This window comes from Zeus faber (genome assembly GCF_960531495.2).
Source record: "Zeus faber genome assembly, chromosome: 1".
Classification (NCBI taxonomy): domain Eukaryota; kingdom Metazoa; phylum Chordata; class Actinopteri; order Zeiformes; family Zeidae; genus Zeus; species Zeus faber.
The window spans coordinates 26,360,114-26,385,113 of record NC_137193.1 but is presented as its reverse complement, the minus strand read 5'-3'; the positions used below and the strand labels follow the sequence as shown (position 1 = coordinate 26,385,113).

Genomic DNA, 25,000 nt, shown 5'->3' with positions numbered 1-25,000 from the left:
GGAACAAACCAGGCTATGTGTGTGTGTGTGCGTGTGTGCGTGTGTGCGTGCGTGTGCTTGCGTCAGTGCGCGAATGTATGTGTGTGTGTGTGTGTGTGTATGTGTGTGTGTGTGTATCAGCGATAGGAGGCGAGAGGAGGAGGAGGAGGAGGAGGAGGAGGAGAGAGCGAGAGAAATAGCACTCGATGCGTTCGCCGGCTAATCCAGATGCGATCAGCGTCTCACTCTACGTGTTGTTTCGGCGGAAAAGAATCATCCAACAACAACAACAACAACAACAACAACAACAACAACAACAACAACAATAAGCTGCACGCGGGGTCGGTGGCGCGGGGATGATCACCCGACGCGGTTGTGATTAAGCGGCATCGCTCTGTGGGAGGGAAGGGGAACAAGACGCATCGCTGCTGCATTGGAGTCGACTGATCTGTCGAACGGGGGGGGGGGGAAGAAAGAAAGAGAGAAAGAAAGAGAGAGAGAAAGAAAGAGAACAATAATCGTTTGAAAACACAAACCAAAGAGCAAGTCCGACCCTGGCGTCATGATGACTGGCAAATCAGTGAAAGACATTGACAGGTTCCAGGCTGTCCTCAACTCTTTACTGGCGCTGGAGGACAACAAATTCTGCGCAGACTGCGAATCAAAAGGTGGGTGTCGTTTATTTGTGATTTTTTTTTGTTGTTGTTGTTGTTGTCGTCTTTTCCATTTCCATCCGAGAAAGTCATTGAGTGAATGGATCAACGTGCCTTTCCCCCCCCCGCACGCGCTAAGGAAATGCGGCTTTATTGCTTCCCCTCGCGCGACCAATTACATTGTACTATGCTGCAGCGACGTCAGTCGCTCCCACGAGACGTGTGTGTGTGTGTGTGTGTGTGTGTGTGTGTGTGTGTGTGTGCGTGTGTGTGTGTGTGTGTGTGTGCGTGTGTGTGTGTGTGTGTGTGTGTGCTTGCTTGCGTGCGTGCGTGCGTGCGTACGTGTGCGTTCATGATTGTGCATGTGTGGATTAAAAGGAAAACTCACCTGAAGACCCACCAGCATGAACAGGACATCAGGGTGGTCAGGACAACATTTAATGTGCTCATAATCTCAAAATGTTGTCCTCACAACGTGTACTGTCCTCACGAATTGGTTTTAATGCTGTTGTAATACATTTTGAAATATCTTATAATATAACATATTTATATTATATGCTCACACACACATATTATGGGACTCACACACCACATATTGTGTGTGTGTGTGTGTGTGTGTGTGTGTGTGTGTGTGTGTGTGTGTGTGTGTGTGTGTGTGTGTGTGTGTGTGCGCGTGTGTGTGCGTGCGTGTGTGTGTGTGTGTGTGTATGTGTGTGTGCATGTATGGATTAAATGGACGCCTGAAGACCCACTAGCATGAATAGGACTAACTAGTGCTCTCATAAAAAGATTTTAATGCTGTTTTATTACATTATTAAATGTGTGTGTGTGTGTGTGTGTGTGTGTGTGTGTGTGTGTGTGTGTGTGTGTGTGTCCCTCAAGGCCTTCCAATTGTGTGACCCGCTAGTTGCTCAACCTGTTTTGACGGACGCTGGCTAAACATGGGTACTTTGGTCACAACAAATACCCACGTTTCTGAGGACTTTGTTCAACCCAGATCAATAGGCTACCAAAGTTAGAGTGAATATGTTTGATCCAATCTTTCTGAGAGAGATTTAATATTCATATTTCCAGTGTAATATAACTGGGTGCTTTTACAAATATTTAAGCCTTAAAAGCCATTCGATTTGTCTTAAATTTGAATTCAGGGTCAACATTTCCGATGTTATATAAAAAACCCTAAGACCAAGGCTGAACCTAATACTTACCTTCATACCAATTACAGTATTTAGCAATTACCTTTATTGTAGGTAACCTGCAATGTTTTATTGAATAAGCAAGACAGGATACGTCCAATAATCTCTCTTGAAGAACTCGCTGAGACCTGATATCTCATACCTTTACATGAACATATACTGTACAACTCTCTTATTGTAGTAGCGTTCTATCCATGTTATATAAGTATCCAGGACATTCACTGCTGCCTGACTATCTTTCCAACTAGCTTTAGAACTAGATTTATAACTCGATCTTTAGCTTTCTAGTCCATACGAGTCATCATTTTCCACTGCGTGCCGTTCCATTTTTGAATGGATTAAGGTCCACACCTGGTTATCAGAATGGGCTTGTGTGAGCCAGGGCCAGGGCCAGGGCCAGCGTCAGCATCAGCGTCATCACATTATGACAGAGGGTCTCGTCCTTGAGCTTGGTCATCCGGCCGCGTGCTGCACTGAGCGGCCGGAATCACTGATCGCACTGAACGCAGGAACACACGCCAGGATGTTACACGGAGTTTGTTTGACTCGTCTTCAGAGCCTTCAAAGATGGACCCGCAACATCACGACAAGAAAGCAGCGTTAATCGATTGAATTGAAAACAAGAAAGGCGTTTCGGAAATAGACACAATTGGTTGAGGCTCAGATCCCAAAATGAGGCCAAACAGCCACGGAGAGAGAGTAAAAAAGGAGAGCGGTAGATGATGCAGTCTTTGAATCTTTAGAGACTGTCCATTTTGATTTCTACTCCACTCCACCGCTGCAGCTGATGTCGTGGTTGGCGGTTTTATGCAGAAAGGGAAGCTTCTGTGAGGTTTGGAAAGTCAGTGTCGAAAGACAAAGAGTTACAAGGCAAGCCAGCGAAGGCTTGCCTTGGTAACCTAGTCAATTATTGGTTAATAGTAATTGGCTAGGTTATTGATAATAATAAAGAAAATAACCAAACAGACAGACTAGTAAACAGCCAGAAGGTCAGTCACAAAAGCAAACAGCCAGGCAGGCTACATGTTACGAGCTGGCCTTAAAGCTCTATTTGCCTAAAAACGTTATTTCTATCTCTCACTCTCTCTCTCTCTCTCTCTCTCTCTCTCTCTGTTTTCTAATGCTGAGATTGCATCTCTCTCCACGAGCCAGACTCGGGGTTTGTCTCAGAGACAGTGTTAAAATGTGTCTGATATGTGTGTATTTGTGTGTATTGTCTCGCGTGGCGGCAGAGTATACTTACTATACTCTCAGTGTTCACCGGGAGGACAGCGTGGAAAAGCAGGGACGCCTGGGGGAATAGACACTGCCATGGAAACAGTTCACTAGGACACACCACTGCCCTGGGACACAAACACACACACACACACACACACACATACACACACAATTTTGCATGCTCGCGCACATACACACACTTACACACGCAAAGTTGAGATAATGGGTAAACAATGGGTTTCTGTGGTTTTGAGTTGCATAAAATAACATTAAACATAGTCGTTCAATTCAATTTCTGATTTATCATACTTGCTGCTCATAAAATAATTTGATTTAGGCTGAAATCTACAATGTTAGAATTTGCATGTGGGAGCAGTGGGCTTTTAAATCCGTTCAGTCTCATACGCAGTCAGTTTGAAAGTTGAGGAGTTCAAGGGGAAGGAAGAAATTGCATTATATGTCTAATGAACATTCCCGGGAATTATTTTTTTCTGCAACCTCTTTGCTGGTTCCCCAAACTCACACAACAGCGCACAAACCGAGACGCACACTGATGGGATCTACTTTGAACACTGTTGTGCGGCTCCCACCACTCAGACGAGCTGCGCCAGGGCCGAGACTAATTAGACCAGATTACAGCTTTGAAGGGGAAGTAACAACAGGCGCACAACCGCTCACACGCTTAAACACACGCAGACACACACTAAACAAAATGCTTCAGCTTTTTAAACAAAGGGAATGGACAATTCGATTGTGGAATTTGTCTTGTTGAGTAGGCGAAGCCTCATGTTCCGAAACTTTTTCTCGTTGATTTCCTCATAGTTGAATGCTTTGTTAGCGTTATTGCCCGGATCAGACGGCACTATTTGGGATGATCTGTTATTAAAAGGGACACTAGGTCGGACCCCTGTAACAGACCCCAACCTATTGTCCAATGACAGAAGGTATTGTATAGTAATTCAATGTTTTCCATATTATAGCGCAGTTGTAATGCAAGGGCTTGTTATCTTGTGTTGTACTGTTTTGTATGACCAACCCCTGTTAGTCATGATTGTGATGTATATATCTACTGTATACATACCATACTGTATATACTGTTCTCTCTATCGGTGGGTGGTGGGGTTGTATAGTATGTAAAAGAGCCTGTGGTGTTCAGCTAAATAAAATACGAGTAGTCTCATCCTGCGATGAGTCAACCTCAACTCAATGCTATCTTCAGGAATCCGGATCATAATGCTGCCGTCACTGTTTTATAAGCTGTCCACCCTGCTTCAGAGAACACCAAAATATCAGACAATGCACGGTGTCGGTGCTGTCAAGCGCACTGAAGCTCTCCAGGATGGATTGATGATGATACAAAGTCGTATCTGGTGGATAACAATCAGGGAGCTGCACATCATCCATCCATCTTCTAAACCGCTCATCCTGTCAGAGAGGGATGTGTTGGCCGCATGGCAAGGAGAGAAGCCCTTCGCCTTTCTGTTTCCTCCGGATCCTCATAGGGGATATCTGGGCATTCCTAAGCCAGCAAGGATATAACCCCTTGCCCCATTCCTACACTTCCAAACGGAGGCGCCTAAACCACCTCAAATGGCTCTTCTAAATGTGGATAAACAGCAGCTCTGCTCTGAGGTCTTCCCAGAACACTGAGATCCTCACCGGGTAAAGGAGGTTGAGCCCGGCCCGCTTGTATCCGCAATTTTGGACACAACCCAAAGCTCGTGGGATACAATGCCCATGGACATTACAATCCTTTGAACCTCATGGTCCTTTTTACCTTCGCTCATGAATAAGAGCCCAAGATCCCTGGACTTCCCGCATTCTCTCTTGCCTTCTCCTCAATTGAATGGCAGAACCATCCTTATTTCAATTAGGGAACTGTGGCATCAGCGAGCAGGGGCACTGCCAAGGATTTTGGGCCCCATGAAAAGATATCAAACTGAAAATTGAAAATGGGGCTTTTGATCATCTAACATCACCAATTGGAAGAGCAGATTCTCACCCTTACTAGATGACCAGATCGCATTCATAACACAAAAGTGAACGCGGCCACCACTTTAACAAAGGTTTTGAGGTGGAGGATTGTTCTTTATAGTTAGATGACTCGCTCAAGAGACTTTGCTGTCAAAGTGCTATCTTCGATCATCTCAAAATGGAAGAAGTGGGAGGAAATGGCTTTACAGTTCAAACAAGAGCTTGAACTTCCAGTGCTAGAATCCGCTATTCGCCAAAAAACGTATGACGTAACTGTTGGAATTGATGCGGCATGGAATGGAGCCCTAGAAAAACATGAAATATCTGAAATATTCCAAAAATAATGGAAGTGGGTGTGTGAGCTTGGGTGCTGTACTGACAGAAGAAAAAAGAGGGACACATTAATCCCAACTCTTCGAGAGTCCTCTTTTCCAACCGTCGATGAGAAAGGCGTCGGTGAGACTTACGCACTACAGAGTGAGAAAGAGAGAAAGACTGTGAATGAGAGATTTAAAACTGATAGCCCATTAGCAGTTTGTTGAAGTATATCGACAGTATATAGTCAAGCGCACGCACAGTTACCCACCAATATGAACGCATCCAGCCCCTCCAGCCCACTCCCTACACATGGCATTCGGCATTTGGCATATGGCGCTGGTTAAGGTTTTGGTCTAATCTTGTTTGCTTTGACATATATTACAGTGCTTTCGTCACCTTCGTCCTTCTGGATGACTGAAGAGCAAGGGGCTCTAGATGTATAATAGCGTACCGTAAAATACAAAGAAAGGAATCCACTGTCGTGTCACTTGGCAGAACGTGAGCAAACCAATTTTAATTGGTTGGAGAAGGTAATAGGTGGGACACCAGGGGAAACCGTCTCAGTTCAATAAATTAGTGGGTAATTGTCTGGTGAATTCATTTCACTTGAAATCACTTGAAATGAATCCACTGGGCCGCAAGTTGAGCAACCCCACTTTAGATCCTCCACACTAATGAGAAGATATTGGAAATAGTGCAACGCAGATGAATGACGCATACACTGGTCTACTGCACCGGCCACTCCTCTAACGTCTGTGTTCGACTGTGCTCCTTCTTTCATTGTTTACTCCCATCTCCATTGTGCTTGTGGTCACGTGCCCAACACGGTGATTGTGGTTGTCATGGAGACCTGGCAATGCCACGCCCCTCTCGCTCTCACCCTATCAGTAGATAGTGTGGAGGGGGTTGGGGTAGCCTTGTAAAAGCCAACGTGATTTTCCTTTACATGCATCACATTTGCAATACCTTACGTATCTGCTGGATACACTGCATTGACCCCCCCCCCCCATGGCAAATCAATCAAAGTTTTGGGAAGTAAACCCATATATACTACAGTTATGGCTTTAAAAGTCCTTGAATAAAACTGGAATTGCTTTCAGGTACCTTTCTGTGCCGTCTGTTTCAGCCCAGTGAATTTATATCCAGTTTAGACAAGTGGCAAAGCGTGTGATGTGATGAACTATCGACGCGTCATCAACAAAGAGGAACCTGAGTGCCTCACAGCAGGAAGCTGCCGTGAATCTAAATGGAACGTGATTGACTTAAAACACAGGGAATTCGATTTTTCTTGAAAGCGGTCCCTGGAATGCGATCACGCAGCAGCAGTCAACGTCTCTCCAAACGCAGTTACTACACGGCAGTAAAACATTCTTCAACCCATTGGCTTCCCTAGACGGAGAGGCTGCGTCTCTGTCTATTTATAGATCGCAGGGCGAGTCAAGGAGACGCCCGGCCGGCGGGGAGGCTCTGAAGAGGCTCGCTGCCCCATCTCGCCCGGTCTCCGTCTCCCCCCCGGTGCTGATTCACACCGCGGTTACGGCGTAGTAGCGATGGTACGGGAGGTGAGACGGTAGCACCGTTAATGTCGCCACATACCCAGGCAAACTGCAGCAGCGTGGGAGTTAGTGGCGCATTTTATATCAGACGGCCGCGGCTTGGTCTCTCGGACTGGGGGGCTCATTGAGCAATAGACGCCTATCACACGCTGGTATGCAAATACACATTTTTTGTGACCGACACTGGACAGAGACAGAGAGCCAGTACACGTATTTCGGAGGAAGTAAGAGAATAATGTGCATTGACCGCTTTCCTTTTTACAATATCTCATTTGATCTTTGACTTAATCCCACAAAATATGTTACCATAATTACGCCGACGACACACATATTTACATAACTATATCACCAGGGGACTATGGTCCAATCCAATCACTGAGCAAGTGCATTGAAAAGATCAACGACTGGACGTGCCGGAATTTTCTCCAATCAAACAAAAACAGATCTGAAGTCATTGTTTTTGGAGCCAAGGAAGAAGGACTAAAAGTCAGCGCTCAGCTTCAATAGGTAATGTCAAAAGAGCACAAACCAAGCCAGAAATCTCGGTGGACTCATGGACTCAGACCCAAATTTCAACAGCCACATTAAAACAAATTACAAAGTCAGCCTACTATCACCTTAAGAATATAGCAAGGATTCAAGGACTTATGTCCCAGCAGAATTTGGAAAAACTTGTCCATGCATTGCTCTCAGGTCGTCTGAGACAGGTCTGCGTTCTGTCCCCAGAGTCAAAACTAAACATGGAGGAGCAGCGTTCAGTTTTTATGCACCACATATCTGGAACAAACTCCCAGAAAACTGCGGGTCTGCTGCAACCCTCGCTTCTTTTGAATCAAGGCTGAAGACTTTTCCTGTTTGCCGCTGCCTTTTACTAAACCAAATGTTCATTTCTTGCACTGCACTGTCACTTTTCCTTGATTTTGTGCATTCAAATGATTCTATTTCTTCTATGTCTTCTCTTATATTTCTTTATAATGTGTTCTTCCTTTTACAATGTGTTTATTTTGCACTTTGTCTTGATGTTCTATTTAAAGCACTTTGAATTACCTTGTTGTTGAAATGTGAATTATAGTGGCTTCGTGTGCACTGTATTATAACGGCCTTGGCCTATCTGAAACAGCGAAAAGTCTCCAGACTGGTTTACCAGGGGCAGGATATCGCCTTGACAAGGTAAAAAGCTATTCGGGGAACAGGAGAAATAATTGTTAACAAAGAGTAAAACGAGGTTTCTTTGATTCATTTCTTACGCTGCAGTGTAACTTTTACGCATTCGATGCATTTGTTTTTTTTTTACTTTATGCATTCTATGTCCTTTTATAATGTGTTTCTTTGCACTTTGTCTTAATCCTTTTTATGTTTTATGTAAAGCACTTTGAATTTCCTTGTTGTTGAAATGTGCTGTACAAATAAACTTGCCTTGCCTTAATCCCTACAAATACTTATTGAGGAATGGAATTAAATGCCTGATATATTTCTGTGAACTATTTAATACTGGAGGATTAGCAGTTAATCACTACAGAATATTTGGTAATGTCATACATTTCCCCTGTCTGTTCAGCAAACTCACAGTCCAGGACTCTAAACACAGTTCAGATGTGTGTGTGTGCATGTGCATGTTTTTGTGTGTTGAATTATCAATAAGCTTCCATCTGCTGAGCTTGGACATGGTTTGCTGCTTCCAGTACCACTGGGTCACAGGTTGGCTCCGGGCTTCTTGGCATGGGCTGTTGCTGAAGGCTGGGGTGGTGAATGTGTGTGTGTGTGTGTGTGTGTGTGTGTGTGTGTGTGTGTGTGTGTGTGTGTGTGTGTGTGTGTGTGTGTGTGTGTGTGTGTGTGTGTGTGTGTGTGTGTGTGTGTGTGTGTGTGTGTGTGTGTGTATGCGTGTGTGTATGTGGGTGCGTGTGTGTGTGTTTGATTTAAGGAGAGAGGTCCGAAGAACTCATACAGATTAGACCAGCACATGCAGAGGCGACGGTTTAATCCTGGTGGAATATGGGCTAATGAGCCTTATCCGCCTGCCTGCACGTGTGTGTGTGTGTGTGTGTGTGTGTGTGTGTGTGTGTGTGTGTGTGTGTGTGTGTGCGTTCGTGCATGCATTTATATATGTGTGCGTTTGCATTTATCAATATAATATCGATATGGTGATCTTCTTGGGTTATGGTTATCAATATTTTGTGATATGGCCAAATGCTGTCTTTTCTTGCTCTTAAAGGCTGCATCACAGCAAAACAACACAATTTTCTGAACTTTGGACGGACGCTCATGCCCGATTGAGAAGTGAGAGCAAGCTTCTTGCGTGGAACATTAACGGACATTACAAATAAGGAAGTTTGAAGTTTACACACTGTTCTGGCTCAACAAGGAACTAATGTGAGGCAACATGCCAAAAACCACAGGCTGAATACCATCCCAGCGCTGCTGCCGTGCAATGTTTTCTCAAAGGTGTTTTTTCTCCTCTCACCGTGAGGTGTGTGGTGCTGCTACCACTAGCTGTGGTTAAATGCAGGTGTCTACTTCCGTCTCATGTTGACCACGTTGCCCCAGACGGCCCTGGCCCTACCTGCCCTCCTGTCTGTGCCCGGGGACCAGGGCACCTTCCTGGGCTCACGTTGCAGGAGCTCCAGGGACCGTGGCCAGCACGACATGCATCCCATAACACCCTCCAGCAAATCGGATTACACCTGTACCATGTCCACACACACACACGCACGCACACGCACACGCACGCACACACACACACACACACACACACACACACACACACACACACACACACACACACACACACACACACACACACACACACACACACATAAACACACATTGGATTTCTGTTGGTTAGTCTGATGAACAATTTAGTTTAGAACTTGCAATGAAAAAATGCAGAAAAATGGAAGCAGCAGTGAAAGGGAGGGAGCTGTGGGAGCTGGCCTTTTGGAAAACAAAGGGAGAGAAGTTAGAAGAACTAGGATTTAGAACTGAGACAACGCAATAGAGTATAAAAGATGAGGCACGACAGCCAAAGAAGAGAGGGCATTAGGAGAAGGGGGACAAACAAACTAATTCCAAACCTCGGGTGTATTAACAATCCCTCTCTTCTGTCTCTCTCTCTTTCTTCCTCCTCTTCTCTTGCTTCCCTCTATTCTCGTCTCTCCCGCCCAGTGCCTTGTGTTTTCGGCGGTTAAGTTGGATTTGCTGAGTAATTCTTCTATTATTAGCCCACTCGACGGCTAATACTGTAGACAGACGGTCGGGAAGATGGAGAGCGGCGCAGGACCACGTTTTACCCTGTCTGCCTTTGTGTCTGGTTTTCTGATTCCCTCATAACGCCTATTTGTTTGCCCTCCTTTCTGTTTCATTGATGAACTTCACAAACAAATGTCCACTTATTCTCTTATATTGATGCAAGCGAAATAGTGTAGTGTTGGACACACTCCTGTGGAGACAAGAGCACGGTATTTCCGCAGTCATCGCAGAGACCACAGTTTTTGCATGCCGTTTTTTTCATTCCAAAAATGAATTTCCTCTTTAAATTTGCATAAAGTGGCCTTTTCTCAAGGGCTGTGGCATCAGCACTCGGCGCTGTCCAAGGAGAGGGATGAAACAGAAAGCTCCCGCTCCATCTAGTGGTGGGACCGGCGCACTGCGGCTCAAGCCCCAGACTGGCGATAAGGCTGATGCAGGCGGCAAAGGAGAAGAAAGAGAGAAGAGGGGGGAGAATGAGAGGAGCACCTCAGCCAACTAGAGCATGTGTGTCAGAAAGGAGGGAATCTAGGAGAGAGAGAGAGAGAGAGAGAGGGGAAAAGAGAGGGAAAGAGAGGTGCCAAGCTCTAGCATTCTCTTTGAAGCTCGCTGTATTCTCTAAAGAGCACTGTTGCATAATTTGGGCATCCATCCACCCATCCATCCATCCACCCACCCATCCATCCATCCATCCATCCATCCCCCATCACCCGGAACTCTGCGTTCGGACCCCCTCCTGACGGTTCTGGGGATCAGAGGAAGATGATCAAAATATAAAAAAAAAAAAAAGCACAAGTAACATACTACGAGCATGCCATACCATACTACCAGACTACCATGGGCCTGTGAGTACAAAACTGACGTGTTCCTTAACATGTGCTGAGAAACGCACAAGTATAGGAACATGTAACCAATCAACCATACGAGCAACCATCGTGTTCTTGTAGGTGTCCAGGCTTTACATAACTGTCTTTCTGTGTGTGTGTGTGTGTGTGTGTGTGTGTGTGTGTGTGTGTGTGTGTGTGTGTGTGTGTGTGTGTGTGTGTGTGTCTTTCTGCTCGCTCTCTCTCTCTCTGTGGCTTGTCTATGTCTCTCTTTCCCTCCTCTCGGTCTCCGTTATGTAGGCTAATACTAACATTGTATCCTATTGTGTGCCAGGACACCTCACGACATGCGGGGGATTAGCCGTGTTTCCCTGATGAATTCATATTCATAAATCAGGTTTCAGGCCTGACTTTCTTGTCTATAATTGGACTAAAATTAATCAGAATCATTCTCATCATCGTCCTCTTCCCCAACCGCCACCCCAACACCAACCCTTCCCAGCTCTCGATATCTACCTCATGTCTGTGTCTCCCGCTGGTGTCTGCCCATCCATCTCGGGTTCATCTCTTGACCTCCTATCCATTTCCTCCTATGACTCGCCTTCATTTCTCATCTCCTGTCTAACCCGCTCTCTCTTTCTCCCGCCAGGTCCAAGATGGGCGTCCTGGAACCTGGGCATTTTCATCTGCATCCGCTGCGCCGGAATCCACCGGAATCTCGGCGTCCACATCTCCAAGGTGAAGTCGGTCAACCTGGACCAGTGGACGCAGGAGCAGATCCAGGTCAGAGCACACGCCGATTGGCCCATTTTTTCGACTTCACGGGGGGCAGGACTCTCCATTAGAAGACGCTGCCAAGTAGAAAAGCCAAGTCCTGTGCGGTCTACACCCATAATGAGTCATTTGTCTTCTTGGATAAGCTAATTATTAACTTGACGGTCATTGGCCCAAAATGTAATTGGTGGCGTATCAGCAGATATTCATTATCTTGTTATGTTGATGGGGAAATTACTCTATTGGTACGGAAGACACCAGAACTACATTAACAAACATCCTGGCCAGAATGTCGTATTACCACCAAAGTGAACTGAGGATGAGGCAAGATGTTTGGAACAATGCCTGCACCTATAAACTAGCTAAATATTTCACCAAATAGTAATATATCATGTAGACCTGCGCTAATGCCATTTCCTTGTGTTCCAGTGTGTCCAGGAGATGGGGAATGCCAAGGCCAAACGACTGTACGAGGCCTTTCTACCTGAGTGCTTTCAGCGCCCCGAGACAGACCAGTATCCTCACCATTATGTGTTTCTGTTTCAGGGAGAGAGAGAGAAAGAGAGAGAGAGAGAGAGAAATATATAGAAAGATGCCTAGCTCTTTTCTATTTCCTTGACATGTTGCGCAGGTCGGCAGAGATCTTCATCAGGGACAAGTACGATAAGAAGAAGTACATAGACAAGGTCATTGATATCCAGATGCTACGGGTGAGCTTTGGGTTTAAAGTAGCGTGAGGCTGAAATCAAGCCTCTGTGGTTGGACCACTAATGTAGATTGTTCCATCCCCACCTTAAACAGTTTTGCTGACGCCTTCTCTTTGTAGAAAGAAAAGAGTTGTGACAACATACCAAAGGAGCCGGTGGTGTTTGAGAAGATGAAACTGGTGAGTTTGGACAATGGGATATTTCGACCTTCTTCGCCCCTCCAGCACAGAACGTGCATGGACATTGTTTTTGTTGGTTATATCTGGTCGGTCCGTCGTGGCCATCATTCATCCACAAAATTATATCATTGCAAAATTGGACTTGTTCTCCCTATCTCTAAGGCCGCCTTTCAATAACAGCAAAAGGAGTTTCACTTTGTACCACTGACTGTCGACTGGATAAAGCCATTTCAACATATTGCTGGAGGGGTTTCGACTTAAACTGCTCTGAAATTGGGATCATTTGTCCAGCTCGATATATTTTCCCAAATGTACTCAAAATGTTTTATTCTTTTGTGACAGAGAAGAGACATCAGTCCGAAGACACAGGCTCAGTCTGTTACAGATTTGCTTGGATTAGGTATGCCCACACACACACCTTCTTTCCCACACACACTGCCGTCATACACAGGTTATTTATACCCTATACAGTATATCCCAAACAATGGAGGCGTGGGTGTGGGACGTCTTCGCCAAATGTCGGCGCAGCTGTAATGATCCGTTTTCTGGCGCACACAAACACCTGCGCATATCCAAATGATTAAAACCGTACCGTCTGTTTCTGTCCTCCATCTCCTCATAGATGCCCCCGCCCCGAGTCCTCCGGTGTCTAACAGCAGGGCACATGTTCGGGGGGAGAGAGGGAGCCCCGCGCTGGCCAATCCAGCCCTTGCACACTCTGCCATGGACCTTTTCAGCCCTGCCGCCACCTCTGTCTCTTCCAGCAAAACAACGGTACTAGAACGGTCTTCATACCCCTGGCTTCACCTGCTCTAAAGCTGTGTCTCTGTTTCTTCCTTGGCTTTGCGTTATCCTCTCTGTACCCGTCTGACCGTTCATCTCCCCTTCCCCTTTCCTTTCCCTTTATTCAATTTGTCTCTATTCAACTCGCTCAATCACGTTGTGCTTATCCAATGACGATAAAGTAAATTGATTTGGATCTCTTCCCAGCCGGCGTCCGACTCCATGCCGCGGAGTCGAGTGGCTGCCTCAGTCCCTGAGAACCTCAGCTTGTTCCTGGACAGCCCGCCCAAGGCTGAGCAGGGGGCCGTCAAGAAGCTGTCCAAGGACTCCATCCTCTCCCTTTACGCCTCCACCCCGTCCGTGCATGCGAACAGTATGGCCGCTCACGGTGAGAGCTGAACTACCTTTTATCTCCTGATGGTTTCCGAAGCCTGTCATGGGTTTGCAGAAATGCCACGTTTGGTTAACAGTTGATCTTCTGTTTTCCTTTGCAGCGGGCCTGTACTTAAATCAGATGGGATATCCCACACACCCATATGGCTCGTACCATTCCTTGGCCCAGGCCGGGGGAATGGGAGGAGCCATGATGGCGTCGCAGATGGCAATAATGGGACAGCAGCAGAGTGGGATGATGGGAGTTGGACAAAACGCCATGTTGGGGCAACAGAACAGCATGATGGGCACGCAGGGTGTCATGGCCCAGCATAGCGGAGTTGCAGCCTCGCCCTACATGTCAGGGATGGCCCAAGGCATGATGGGACAGCAACAGAACGCCATGATGGGACAGCAGCAGAACGCAATGATGGGACAGCAACAGAACGCCATGATGGGACAGCAGCAGAACGCAATGATGGGACAGCAGCAGAATGGTGTGATGGGACAACAGGTAAATGGTGTGATGGGACAGCAGCAGATGGGAAGTTCAGCCAGCCTACCTCACCAGCAGATGTATGGAGCGCACCAAGCCCAGCAGCTACAGTGGAACATTGCCCAGGTTTGTTTGTTGGGGTGTTTGGACACGATTTTGTGTGAGTGTGTGTACATGGTGTACTCAGCCTGAACTTCTGGACATTTTGTGTGTTTCCCTCCTCTTTAAGATGACTCAGCATATGGCTGGCATGAACTTCTACGGCACCGCCGGTGTGATGGACTACGGTGGCCAACACATGGGAGGTCCGACCCCATCGAGCTCCGCCAACACGGCGGCACACGTCTGGAAATGACTCTCTTTCGTCCCGGAACTGCCCTGGAACTGGGAAATTAAGTGATAGAAATTTATGGATTGAACTTTTTTTTCTATAGCAAGGAAGGAGGAGGAAGGGGAGGGAAAAATAAGGTTCGGCAAAGTGCTACTACCTCTCTTCTCTCTCTCTCCTCTGCACATATACTCCCTCTTCTCGCCTCCAGTCGTCTTCTACAGATCTTCACGCTTGCCTTCCATTATACTCGAAACGCACAAACTATCCAGGAAAACCCTGGCGTCAGATACCAATATAAAGAAGAAGAAGAGCCCCTTCTAGGACCACATATCGTACTATCATACTGTGTGTGTGTGTGTGTGTGTGTGTGTGTGTGTGTGTGTTCGTCTCTGTGTGTGCACGTGCCTAAGCGGGCGTCCACCCGCTGCTTCACTTGGTTTGTACTTTTCTAAAGGCTCACCTCGCCTCCGGATTCTTTCGACCGTCCTGTCAGGCCGTCCCTGTGGTTGTCGGCAACAACCATCTCGGAAGGAAGAGGGGCCTCGAAATATACCTGAGGCGGTTTTTCATTTGGGGTTCTTGTCTTTCAAACTTCCACAAAGGGCTTCAGGTAGCATTACACCGACACACAGCGTAGGTAGAGTCATCCCTCAAGCCCGTAAAGGGGATAATTGGAAAACCAAAGAAAAAACTCAAACGGAATCGATTTACGGACCCAGGGATGGATCGGTTGCAAGCGTTTGACCGCATGGTGGGATCATGTGTCTTCCTATGATTGTAGTCCACGTCTGTGAAGACTTTATATGAATGTGTCTCTGGAATGTCTATCTGTGAATGTCAATCAGTCTCACTAGACCAATACGCGTGATTGAAAAAAAATTGATACGTCCATGAATGTGTTGACAAGTCTGTCGACTGTTATAATCACATTGTGCATATACGTCTATTTGTCAGAATATGTTCGTAGGGTGTGTACTCCGTGTTGCCGAGTGTGCGTCGGCCGTTCGTCCACTTGTTCTGCTCGAACGTTTCGTGGTTGTTTTTTGGCGACAGCCCATACTGTATGTCCGAGTGCCGAATGCGAGTCTTATTTGGGGGGGGGGGGGGGTTGTAGACCTCCTAATGAGGCAATCCATTAGAGTTAGCAGTCACTCACCTTTTAATAAACATTTTGACAACCTCTCCACGACACCGCATGCGGATCCTGCCATTTCTGGCCTTCGCTCCTGATTTCACTTTAAATGTTTTACTTGCTCGTCACTATTATTATCAATATGTTTCCTCTCGGCGTCGCATGAGGCTAATAGTGTAAATAGTTTCGGCATTTTTCTATTTTCGGAAAAAAATGATTGCTGTTTTTACTCTAAGGTAAAAAAAAAAAAAAAGCAGATATCAGCCTCAATGTCTGTGGCAGATATAATCATGTATTATTATTATTTTTTTTTAATTTTGGTGGCAGACAGCTCAGGCTGGTCGTCTTCATGAGAAATATGACTGGAAGTGAACGTATGGTCTGTGGTTGGATTCGACAGATTCATCCGCATGGAGAAGCAATGGTGTTCAAACCCAGCCCCAAACACCGTGTGGGTGACATCGCTTCCCCCTATTTACTGTTTTTTGTTTTTGTTTTTTTTAATACCTCTTGGACTCGAGTGTTTCTTTCCCCTCGCCCGTCTTTTGCTTGTATATTTTCTGTGAAATAAAAGCAAATAAAAGAATGTAACTTTTACTTACCGGTTTAATCGAGATATTACTTTATTCCTGTATTTTCTGTTTCACCATCATAACTGAATGGGTTTTTTTCTAGTTCAGAATATTTCAGATGCTTTGCTTCTTTTTGGATTTTACGTCCGCACCAGTCTATAAAAAAATTGGGAATATATAATATACTTGTCTATGTTGGGGAAAAAATAATAATAAAATAAAAAGATTTTGAAGATTTTTTAATGTGTGTGTTTTCATTTCCATTGATAAACCTCTTGATAAACTCCAAACTCCAGGCCAAAGAAAGCTCAGTGATTCAAATAAACTTTATTGACTTTGCGTCCAGATGTCAATGGGCATGCAAATACAGGCTTCTGAATCTGAAAATCTTTTTGTTGGGGGTGGGGTTCTGTTTTTTGTCCCCTTAAGTTTTCGGTTCTATTTTCTTACAAAACTACGTGCACCTTAAGTAGTCAATTCTGCAGCGTACAAACCACAAAAATACCGGTTTTACATTATCAAATACCGCACATAGAAAACATTTACAAAGCACAGGTAGAAAATTACAGCTCCCCTTTTCTTCTTCTTTTTGCCACGAACCTGTGAACCTTTCCCTTTTTTTAAAAATTGACTGCACTCCCCGGAAGAAAGCTAAGGCTGGTGAGAGAGAGAGAGAGAGAGAGAGACAATCTTTCATCTACCAACACCGGCCAACCAAATAGTCAGTGTGCTTTGGATCCGCCTTGTCCATCCATGCACGTTAAGCTCCATTTAAATCAATTTTTTAATTTGAATGGCCGTCGGCACGAGGGGCCTATTCATGAATATTGTTAAAAAAGGAAGTGTCATTGAATCCAATCCGTACCGTCCTAAAAAATTAACTTTGTTTTGATGGTATCAGTTACAGAGTAAATTCTTTAAGTGCCCTCGGGTTGTGCCCTTGTCGGATGTTGGCAAGATGAAGGTTGCCTTAAGGGTTTGGGATTTGTGGAGGGGGGTGGGTCAGGGGGACAGGGAGGGGACGGGGGGCTACTGTTGCCTCCTCTTCCCGCTCAGTGACTGGGCGGCTACTCTGGAAGTTCTGCTGTGAGAAACAGCAATTACTCTCGACGACATAGCAGACGATGAGAACGTAGACGGCAGACATAGCAATTAGGAATTCAGAGCAGTGGAACAAAAAGTAATAATAATGCTAATGCTCTACGTCATGGCTGCTACATTTCCGTGTGACAACGAGGACGGCGTGTCTCCATTGAAAAAAGTGGAAAAAATACAAAAGAAAATCTGTTTTCTTCTTCTCATACCTACGCAATGTAACTGACACTGCAAATTGCAAAACATTTGATCCGACTCTATTTTTTACAGTGTATTTGTAGTTGATACGGAGGAAATTAGTATTTAAGTCCTGTGGACTTGCACGTCAGCCTCTGGAGGCTGAGAAAGTTCTGGGGCCCAAGTGTGAAGGCCTCGGGCAAAGTAGAGACAGCAGCCAGCAAGTTCTTTGCAAGCTTTTCCAACCGGGAGAAGAGCGAAAATTATTGCCAGATAAAAGGAAGGCTTGGTTTATGCTACTTTTTTTTTTTAAATTGAAGTTACAGCATTTGTTCAAAACTTTCTCTCTTGCAACTTCAATAATTCCCATTACACGGCATTGAGTATAGTCTTGATCAAAATGTCATCATCATCATCATCATCATCATCAGCATCATCATCATCATCATCGTCATGTTATAATCATAATCATTGAAATCATTATCATATCATGGAGTAAATACAGAGTCTTCAGTGATCATGCAGCGAACATTTTCCGTTCAAAGTGCAGAAAATGTCTGCGGTGCCGAGCGGCTTGTTAAAGAAGCCGACGGGTTTAAAACATCTCGGCGTCCTCCCCTTCGAAAACCGTCGTTGCGAATATTAAAAAAAAAAAAAAAATGCACTTTGTCAGGTAAAACACATGCTATTGTGTTAAGGAAAACAAAAAAGGGTAAAGTCGGGTCGAGGCCCGTTTTGTACAAGTCTCCAGTGAGACAGACACAAAAATAAATAAATTCATCATTTCTGGTGTCATGGTTCCGAAATACATTCATAAAACTATACATATACGCATAAAGAACATTGGTACAATATTTTTTATCAAGCAAAATACATGTCGGAACGTTCCAATAGTTGTGCTACCGGAGTAAAAGCCACGTCTCTCACCGAAAATAAGGCCATTGAAAAACAGAACAAGCCCTCGTTTTCACAAAAAAAAAAACTAAAAATCCATCTCAAGGCGGATGGAGCCACGGCCTTTCGATTCCTTTACAACACACTCTTCCGCGTAGTTTTCGCTTCCTCTCCTTAGAAAAATAAAACACATCTTTTTCACAACAGAGCACTCGAGAAAACACTGTTTTTGAGAGATTGCAGGTGTTTGAAGTAGATTTCTACATGGAAGCAAATATATCACTAAACAGTAAAAAGTGTTCGGGGGAAATAATTAATGCATTTATTTTTATGGAAAATAAATGCAAAAAACAATGAGAATGGCTTCCACTTTTAGTTTTTTTGAATATTTCCAACTGCAGAGACATCTCGGTGCTGATAGTACATTCGACCCTCAGCTGAACTACAGTGTTTTCAAAGTGCACGTGGACACATAGAGACGCCAAATGTCAAAAAAACACCTCAAGAAGCACACGAATGGAGACTAAACGTCTTTCTTCCACCCGCTGATTGTCAATTTCAACCTATCTCGTCTAAAATAGTTTCTATACAGTCCGTCTCCCTCCATTTTCCCTCTGAAACAGAGCCTTAAAGAGGCTTACATCCATCACACCGCTGCCATTTGTGTCGGTGATAAATCTCTCACGTTGTGTACACTTCTAGTCATTGAGGAATCAATGGCGGCAATTTTTTCCCCTTTTTTTTAAAGCAATCTATTCATCAGTTCAGTGCTCCACAAACTCTGCTAGACTCCCTCAAACTCACTCTTGCTTGGACATTTTTTTTTTTACAGATGGAGCTACTTTTTCAGCTCTGTTAGTATGTGTGTCGCTTTCCTGCATTTCTGATGGACAACTCAGGTTGCGTTTGGCATCTGGGCTCTACTGCTCATCACGCCCGGCAACTCCAGGCGTACTTAGTGAGCTCAAAATAGGAGTGATGAACTTAAATCCTCCAATTGGATAGAAGAGTAGAGCCCAACAGGTGGATGCAGGGGAGGTGGAGGGAGTGCAGCACAGCAGGAAGGCCAGAAGGAGCTGGTTGCTTAAATAGGCCGGCCAAATAAGGGCATGGAAGTGCGTGGCTAGGTCGAGTTGCCTGACAGAATTGTCTCCGCATCATTTGTGCAGCTTTTCTCCATTAAATCTGCTATACAGTATAGTATAATATACGTATACTAAAATGCCAAACACCATCCCAAACTGCTCAATGGACCAATGCCTTTGTAATTTGATTATTTTTTATAAATGCATTTACTAAGGAGAGAGCACCAGAAACTAGACTAGAGTAGAAACATGTCATAGAACCCTTAAAAGTGCCTTTTTTTGCAAATATCTACATCTTTAAACCTCTTTGTGAGAGTCAGTGCATTTTAAATGTCCTTCTCACTCCTTCCAGACTCTCTCTCTGTCTCTCTCTCTCTCTCTCTTTATATGTATATATATATATATATATATATATATATATATATATACACACACCACACACTGAGATCGTCATTTATACACTGACACCATCATTTAAAAATCTCTACTCTCAAACCATTGCACTTTTTCCCCCTTTCAATCTTTTAAATTATTAAAATAGGAGCTATAAATAAACAGCGATAGGGACGCGTACAATCTCATACACGTTCCGAAAAACGTTGGAAATCACGTGGAAAAATATCAATCGTCGTCTTGAAGAGTTGATGGAGGAATAACACATTAAGCAGTGAACACGTTTTTTTTTTTGCCCTCAAGATGTACAGTTAATGAAATGTCATTTAAAGTTCCCTTTGAATAAACAGTTTCTATCTTCATTTCCGTTTCGTTCCCTCATTTTTAGCCATCACAAAGGCGAGCATCGAAGAGAACATGTGCAAATACCGAGAATATAAGTCCTTATTTTTGTACATCATGCCGGCCGTCCACAAAATAGCTAGATACAAATCAATAAGGTACATAAAATTACTTCATATACATGACCGTACAATAACAGACCCAGCGAGGAATTGCTCCAGAACTTGAAATAAGAAGGGGCAACGTCGGCGATACTGTTAACGTTCCTCATCCCAACAATTCAAGTTTCTTTTGGTTTTTTTTAAGCACTGGAATTTGATCTCTGCTGGTCTGACGGCGCAACCGCAAAATGCCCAGTATTTTCCCTTTTTCGTATGTTTCTAAACAGCGTATTTAACTTTACAGCTTAAAGAACATCTCGCTATATCCTGATGATAAAATTAACAAATACGTGGGCCCTTAATTACACACACATACACACACAAATGCGTTTGATAAATTACACATGTTTAGACCGTCTCTAAAAACGTGTTAGGAAACATTACAGTCTATGCCAAGTGTCAAATATCCATATAGGTTTGGTGTTGGGGCTAAAAATAGGCAGTTTGACAATTGTCTAAAAAAGACATAGAAACGGCAATTATGAGCAAAACCTTACAGATAAATAGCTCAGTGCCCTGCCACCCAGTGTCCAGTGAGCCCAGTGAGCATTACAACTAGAAAAGATAAGAGGACAATTCCACTCTCTTTGAGTTAAGTGTAAGTAATTTAATCAAAAGTTGATTAATTTTTAATAATAGTTATTGAATATATGAACATTAAAAAGAGATAGGCCTATTGTGACTATTTGTACTTTCCCACTCTAGGGGAACTTCACCTGCCACAGTAAACAACTCACCTCTAGCAGTTGCAAAGTGAGAGTATGGCTAGGTGATAATAATGATATAATATTGATCATATTGATTGATATTATTATAAATTGTATTTTAGTTGTATGAGGTTGTATTACCTTTTTCATAAAATAAAGAATTGTCATACCATAACGCACAACTCTTATGAGAAGATATGAGTGTTAAATTACCATATAGTGGCAACGCAATGCACAATATCCATATTCTTTAATGGACAAATTTGAATTCAATAATAATAAGATATTCTAATAATGAGGTATTATTATGACAATAATGTCCTTTTCTTGTAATTTTGTAAAAAAAAAAAAAAATCCCCTCTACTGTACACTGTACCTTAGACTTCAAAACTTTAGGGGTAAAATGGACAAAAAAGGGTGATAAAATCGGCTCTCAGATAGGATTCTTTAAAGCTGGCGATCGTACGATGCGTGTTCTTAGATAAAATATATCGACAGACAAATCGTCCCAAAACTGCAGGTTCCGGTTCTAAAATATGAATTGAAGACTTACGTAAGAGAGCTAAAGAATGCTTGAGGATTGGCATACGGTAGATGCCCACAATGCCTCTTCTTACACCTCGGACAAAATCAAACCGTTTGGCAGACAGTGAAATAATGCCGACGGACGGTAAACAGACATCATCGAGGGAAAATACAAAATCCATCGAGAATTACAAAGAGCATTCCACCAGGGGACTGAAGGCCCAATGCAATGGAAAAAAGTACGATTAGGATAGTTCCAAAGATCAATTCGCAGCCGTGGTGTGGATGTTTTCTCTGCTTTTCCAATTGAACCAGTGTAGACAAGGAAAGCAACTTCAAATATGCCCTAACCCTAACCCTAACCCACACCAGCTCCCAGAGCCTCTAAATACATTTCAGAAAAAGTGACATCAGAACCGGAAAATCAACAGGAGTGTAAAACAGTCCAGGTGCTGGTAAGATGCGGCACCTCAAGGGGTGGATGAACGCAGACCTCCGGTTCTTCCAAACTCCACCCTGTTCCCGGGTGGCGTTTCGAACGCGGTCAGAATTTGTCCATTGTTGACGTTGCCCCACCCGTTTTCCCAGAATGCCGTTCTCCTGGGCGACCTGTGGTCTGGTGTTTCCACAATCTCCGCCTCCTTCCCCCTCCCCTGTCTCAGTGCAGCGCTACTCTCCCAGGATGGACTGCAAAACCCAAAGCCCTCGCCCCTATATTCCCTATTACATTGTTCCAAGGCAAAGCTAAACAATTAAATATGATTAAAGCACTTGAAAATTCCGCCACAGGGGTCGCAAGCAAACGTACACGATGCAGCCGATACATACATGAATAACAAATAATTATAGTAATTATATACTGTATATATATACTGTATATATATATAAACTGTATATATATATATACACTGTGTATATATATATATATATATATACTGTATATATATACACTGTATATATATATATATATACTATATATATATATATATATATATATATATATATATATATATATATATAGTTATCTTATATAGAAACTCTGCCCTGTTAAAATGATAGATTTAGCACTGTTGCTACCTCACATAACATCCGTTATGTAAACGTCCAGCCCGCCACACAGGTGTGTTCATGTGTTTGGCCAACAATTGTGTAGTAGAATGTGTCCTCTTTGTTTTTGCATTACATCTAAGTCATTGACTCTGCTACATATCCATACTCAATATTATATCCTAGCTCAACTACTATTTATAGTAATAACTATAACAATAATAATAATAATTGCTTTGGTTTTTAAAAATAAAGTTGTTTTTTTTCTCCTTTGTTTGGCATAGAGTTTAGAGACTGGCATCAGGATGAGCGGCGAAAATGGAAGGTCGAGCCGGGAAAAAAAGTGGGAAATGCTACATGTTTGGGTAAATAATATCTACGTAACGCTGGATCGCAGGGTTTGAATGTGTATGTGGTTTGGATGGGTTTGGTGTGGTGGAGGGATCTGGTACTGGCAGCATTGGCATGGAGGACGAGATGGGGAATGCATTTGGTCTAGTGTGTGTGTGTGTGTGTGTGTGTGTGTGTGTGTGTGTGTGTGTGTGTGTGTGTGTGTGTGTGTGTGTGTACAGTATGCGATGGTGTTGGTGTATGCCTAGTTTCTCCTACACTTCAAATACAGTGTATGTACAATGCTGCACTTGCGTACATGTCTGCGTAGGCCCAGTGTTTCTGTTTGTTTCGTTTTTTTTTTTTGTGCCTGTGCCTGTAAGGGGGGGGGGGGGGGGGGGTCTGTGTCTAGGTGCACGAGGGGCTGGTGGCGCTCTCCAGGGAGGACTGGGAGAGGCGTCTGGTGAGGGGTCCGATGCTGGGGTCCGCCAGAGAGGAGGTAGGGAACAGCTTGTACCAGCCACTGACTGTGGCCGACAGGTCCAAGTCCTCCAGCAGGATCTGGGCCATTCCCATGAAGCACTTGTGGTCCATGCGCCCGTAATCCCCCCATACTATTACCTGCAGGGGAGAGATGGGTAATATATACATAACGGGCAATGAACGAAACAATGAAAACCTGTGGGTGGATGAACATAGGAAGGAAGCCAGAGAAGTGGTAAATGGCTGTGTACCTGAAGGACCTTGCCCTGAGGACTCTCATCAAACAAGAGAGCCTGCTGGTAGGTTGGGTCCAGATTCTTCTTCACAACTTTGGTCTTCTTTTTGGCCAAGCAGACGCCGTTCTCTAAGACATAGACCTTTACATAGGTCGCTGCAGAGAGAACAACGTGAAAACATCTTACATTCATACACACATTTTAAGATACTCATACATTTTCCACTAACAAGAGATGTGATTCCAGTCTACCTGGTATGTTCTTGGAACCCGGTTTGGGGGTCAACCCTCTGGCCTGGTTAACCTCCACTTCCAGCTGTCCTCCTCTGTCCACCATGCCCACATGGACGTCCCCTACAGAGCAAACACACAGCATCACGTTTACATTGGTTGCACACTGACATTAAGCTGTTTCACTGCTAACTTAGTCAGAGCACTACAAGTGAACAGCAGAGGGCGACAAAGAGTTGCCAGTCTGCTTGAAGGCATTGCTTTGATCTGCTCACCCCCCCACTTGCATTGACCTTTTGCATTAACAATTTATATCATGTGCAATAACAACTGCACCGTTGTTGAGCAAATACACTCAAACTGCGTTATGGGTTTAGGTTGAGTTGCACAGCACAGGGCAACTCAAAAATGCAGTATCTTTGAACGTCTATCTGGAGACTATGGTTTGACTGCATGTTGAAAAATCCTCGCACCCACAGGAGACATCCAAAACCAAACAATAAATTCATAAAAAGGGTCAGAATATCAATGAATCATTCTTTTTTTTTTTTGTATATTATAAGCTGCTTTGGTAACATTAGAACCAACAGAGGTTCTGCAAAGCAGTGGTGGAGTCTCTTGTACGCCAAGCATTTAGACCGGCCTTGTCTTGGGCTGCATTTACATATCGTCACCTTCCTAAAATAAAAGCACAAGTAATTTTTTCAGGTTTTTCATAAAACACAAAAAACTGAACCAAACATATTATATTTATTAATGATTTCATTTAAAAAGGTTATGACAATAGATGATTATTGACATACTGAGGCGGTAGGCGATTTTACCAGAGGTGGCCAGCATCATGTGATGATTTAGGCCAAAAAAAAGAGCTTTTGTCAAAAAATGACTTACGCCATTATTTTAGGAAGGTGACAATATGGAAAAGTTGTTACACCCACAAAGTGAAGCCAGGTGAGGTGGGGTTATTCACTTACCCATAGGGGGTGTG

The 25,000-nt window shown here is 44.0% G+C and overlaps 2 protein-coding genes across 2 annotated transcripts in view; one reads left to right on the top strand and one right to left on the bottom strand.

The window, feature by feature from the left end:
• Positions 1-541: 541 nt before the first annotated feature.
• smap2 (small ArfGAP2) lies at positions 542-14,627 on the top strand (the record flags this gene model as incomplete). The annotated part of the gene is made up of 10 exons (XM_080010591.1): positions 542-647; positions 11,611-11,744; positions 12,165-12,250; positions 12,367-12,445; positions 12,562-12,621; positions 12,964-13,021; positions 13,244-13,395; positions 13,612-13,792; positions 13,899-14,398; positions 14,502-14,627. The coding sequence occupies 10 exons, from the start codon at positions 542-544 to the stop codon at positions 14,625-14,627; spliced, it is 1,482 nt and encodes a 493-aa protein (XP_079866717.1).
• Positions 14,628-23,471: 8,844 nt separating this feature from the next.
• rims3 (regulating synaptic membrane exocytosis 3) overlaps positions 23,472-25,000 on the bottom strand; it is a gene marked incomplete at both ends in the record, with an annotated part of 23,649 nt that continues 22,120 nt past the window's right edge. Inside the window, 4 exons of the mRNA XM_080017140.1 lie at positions 23,472-23,684; positions 23,798-23,937; positions 24,034-24,135; positions 24,987-25,000. The exon at positions 24,987-25,000 is cut by the window's right edge and continues 99 nt beyond it. Coding sequence (XP_079873266.1) covers positions 23,472-23,684; positions 23,798-23,937; positions 24,034-24,135; positions 24,987-25,000 — 469 coding nt within the window. The remainder of the gene's footprint in view (positions 23,685-23,797; positions 23,938-24,033; positions 24,136-24,986) is intronic.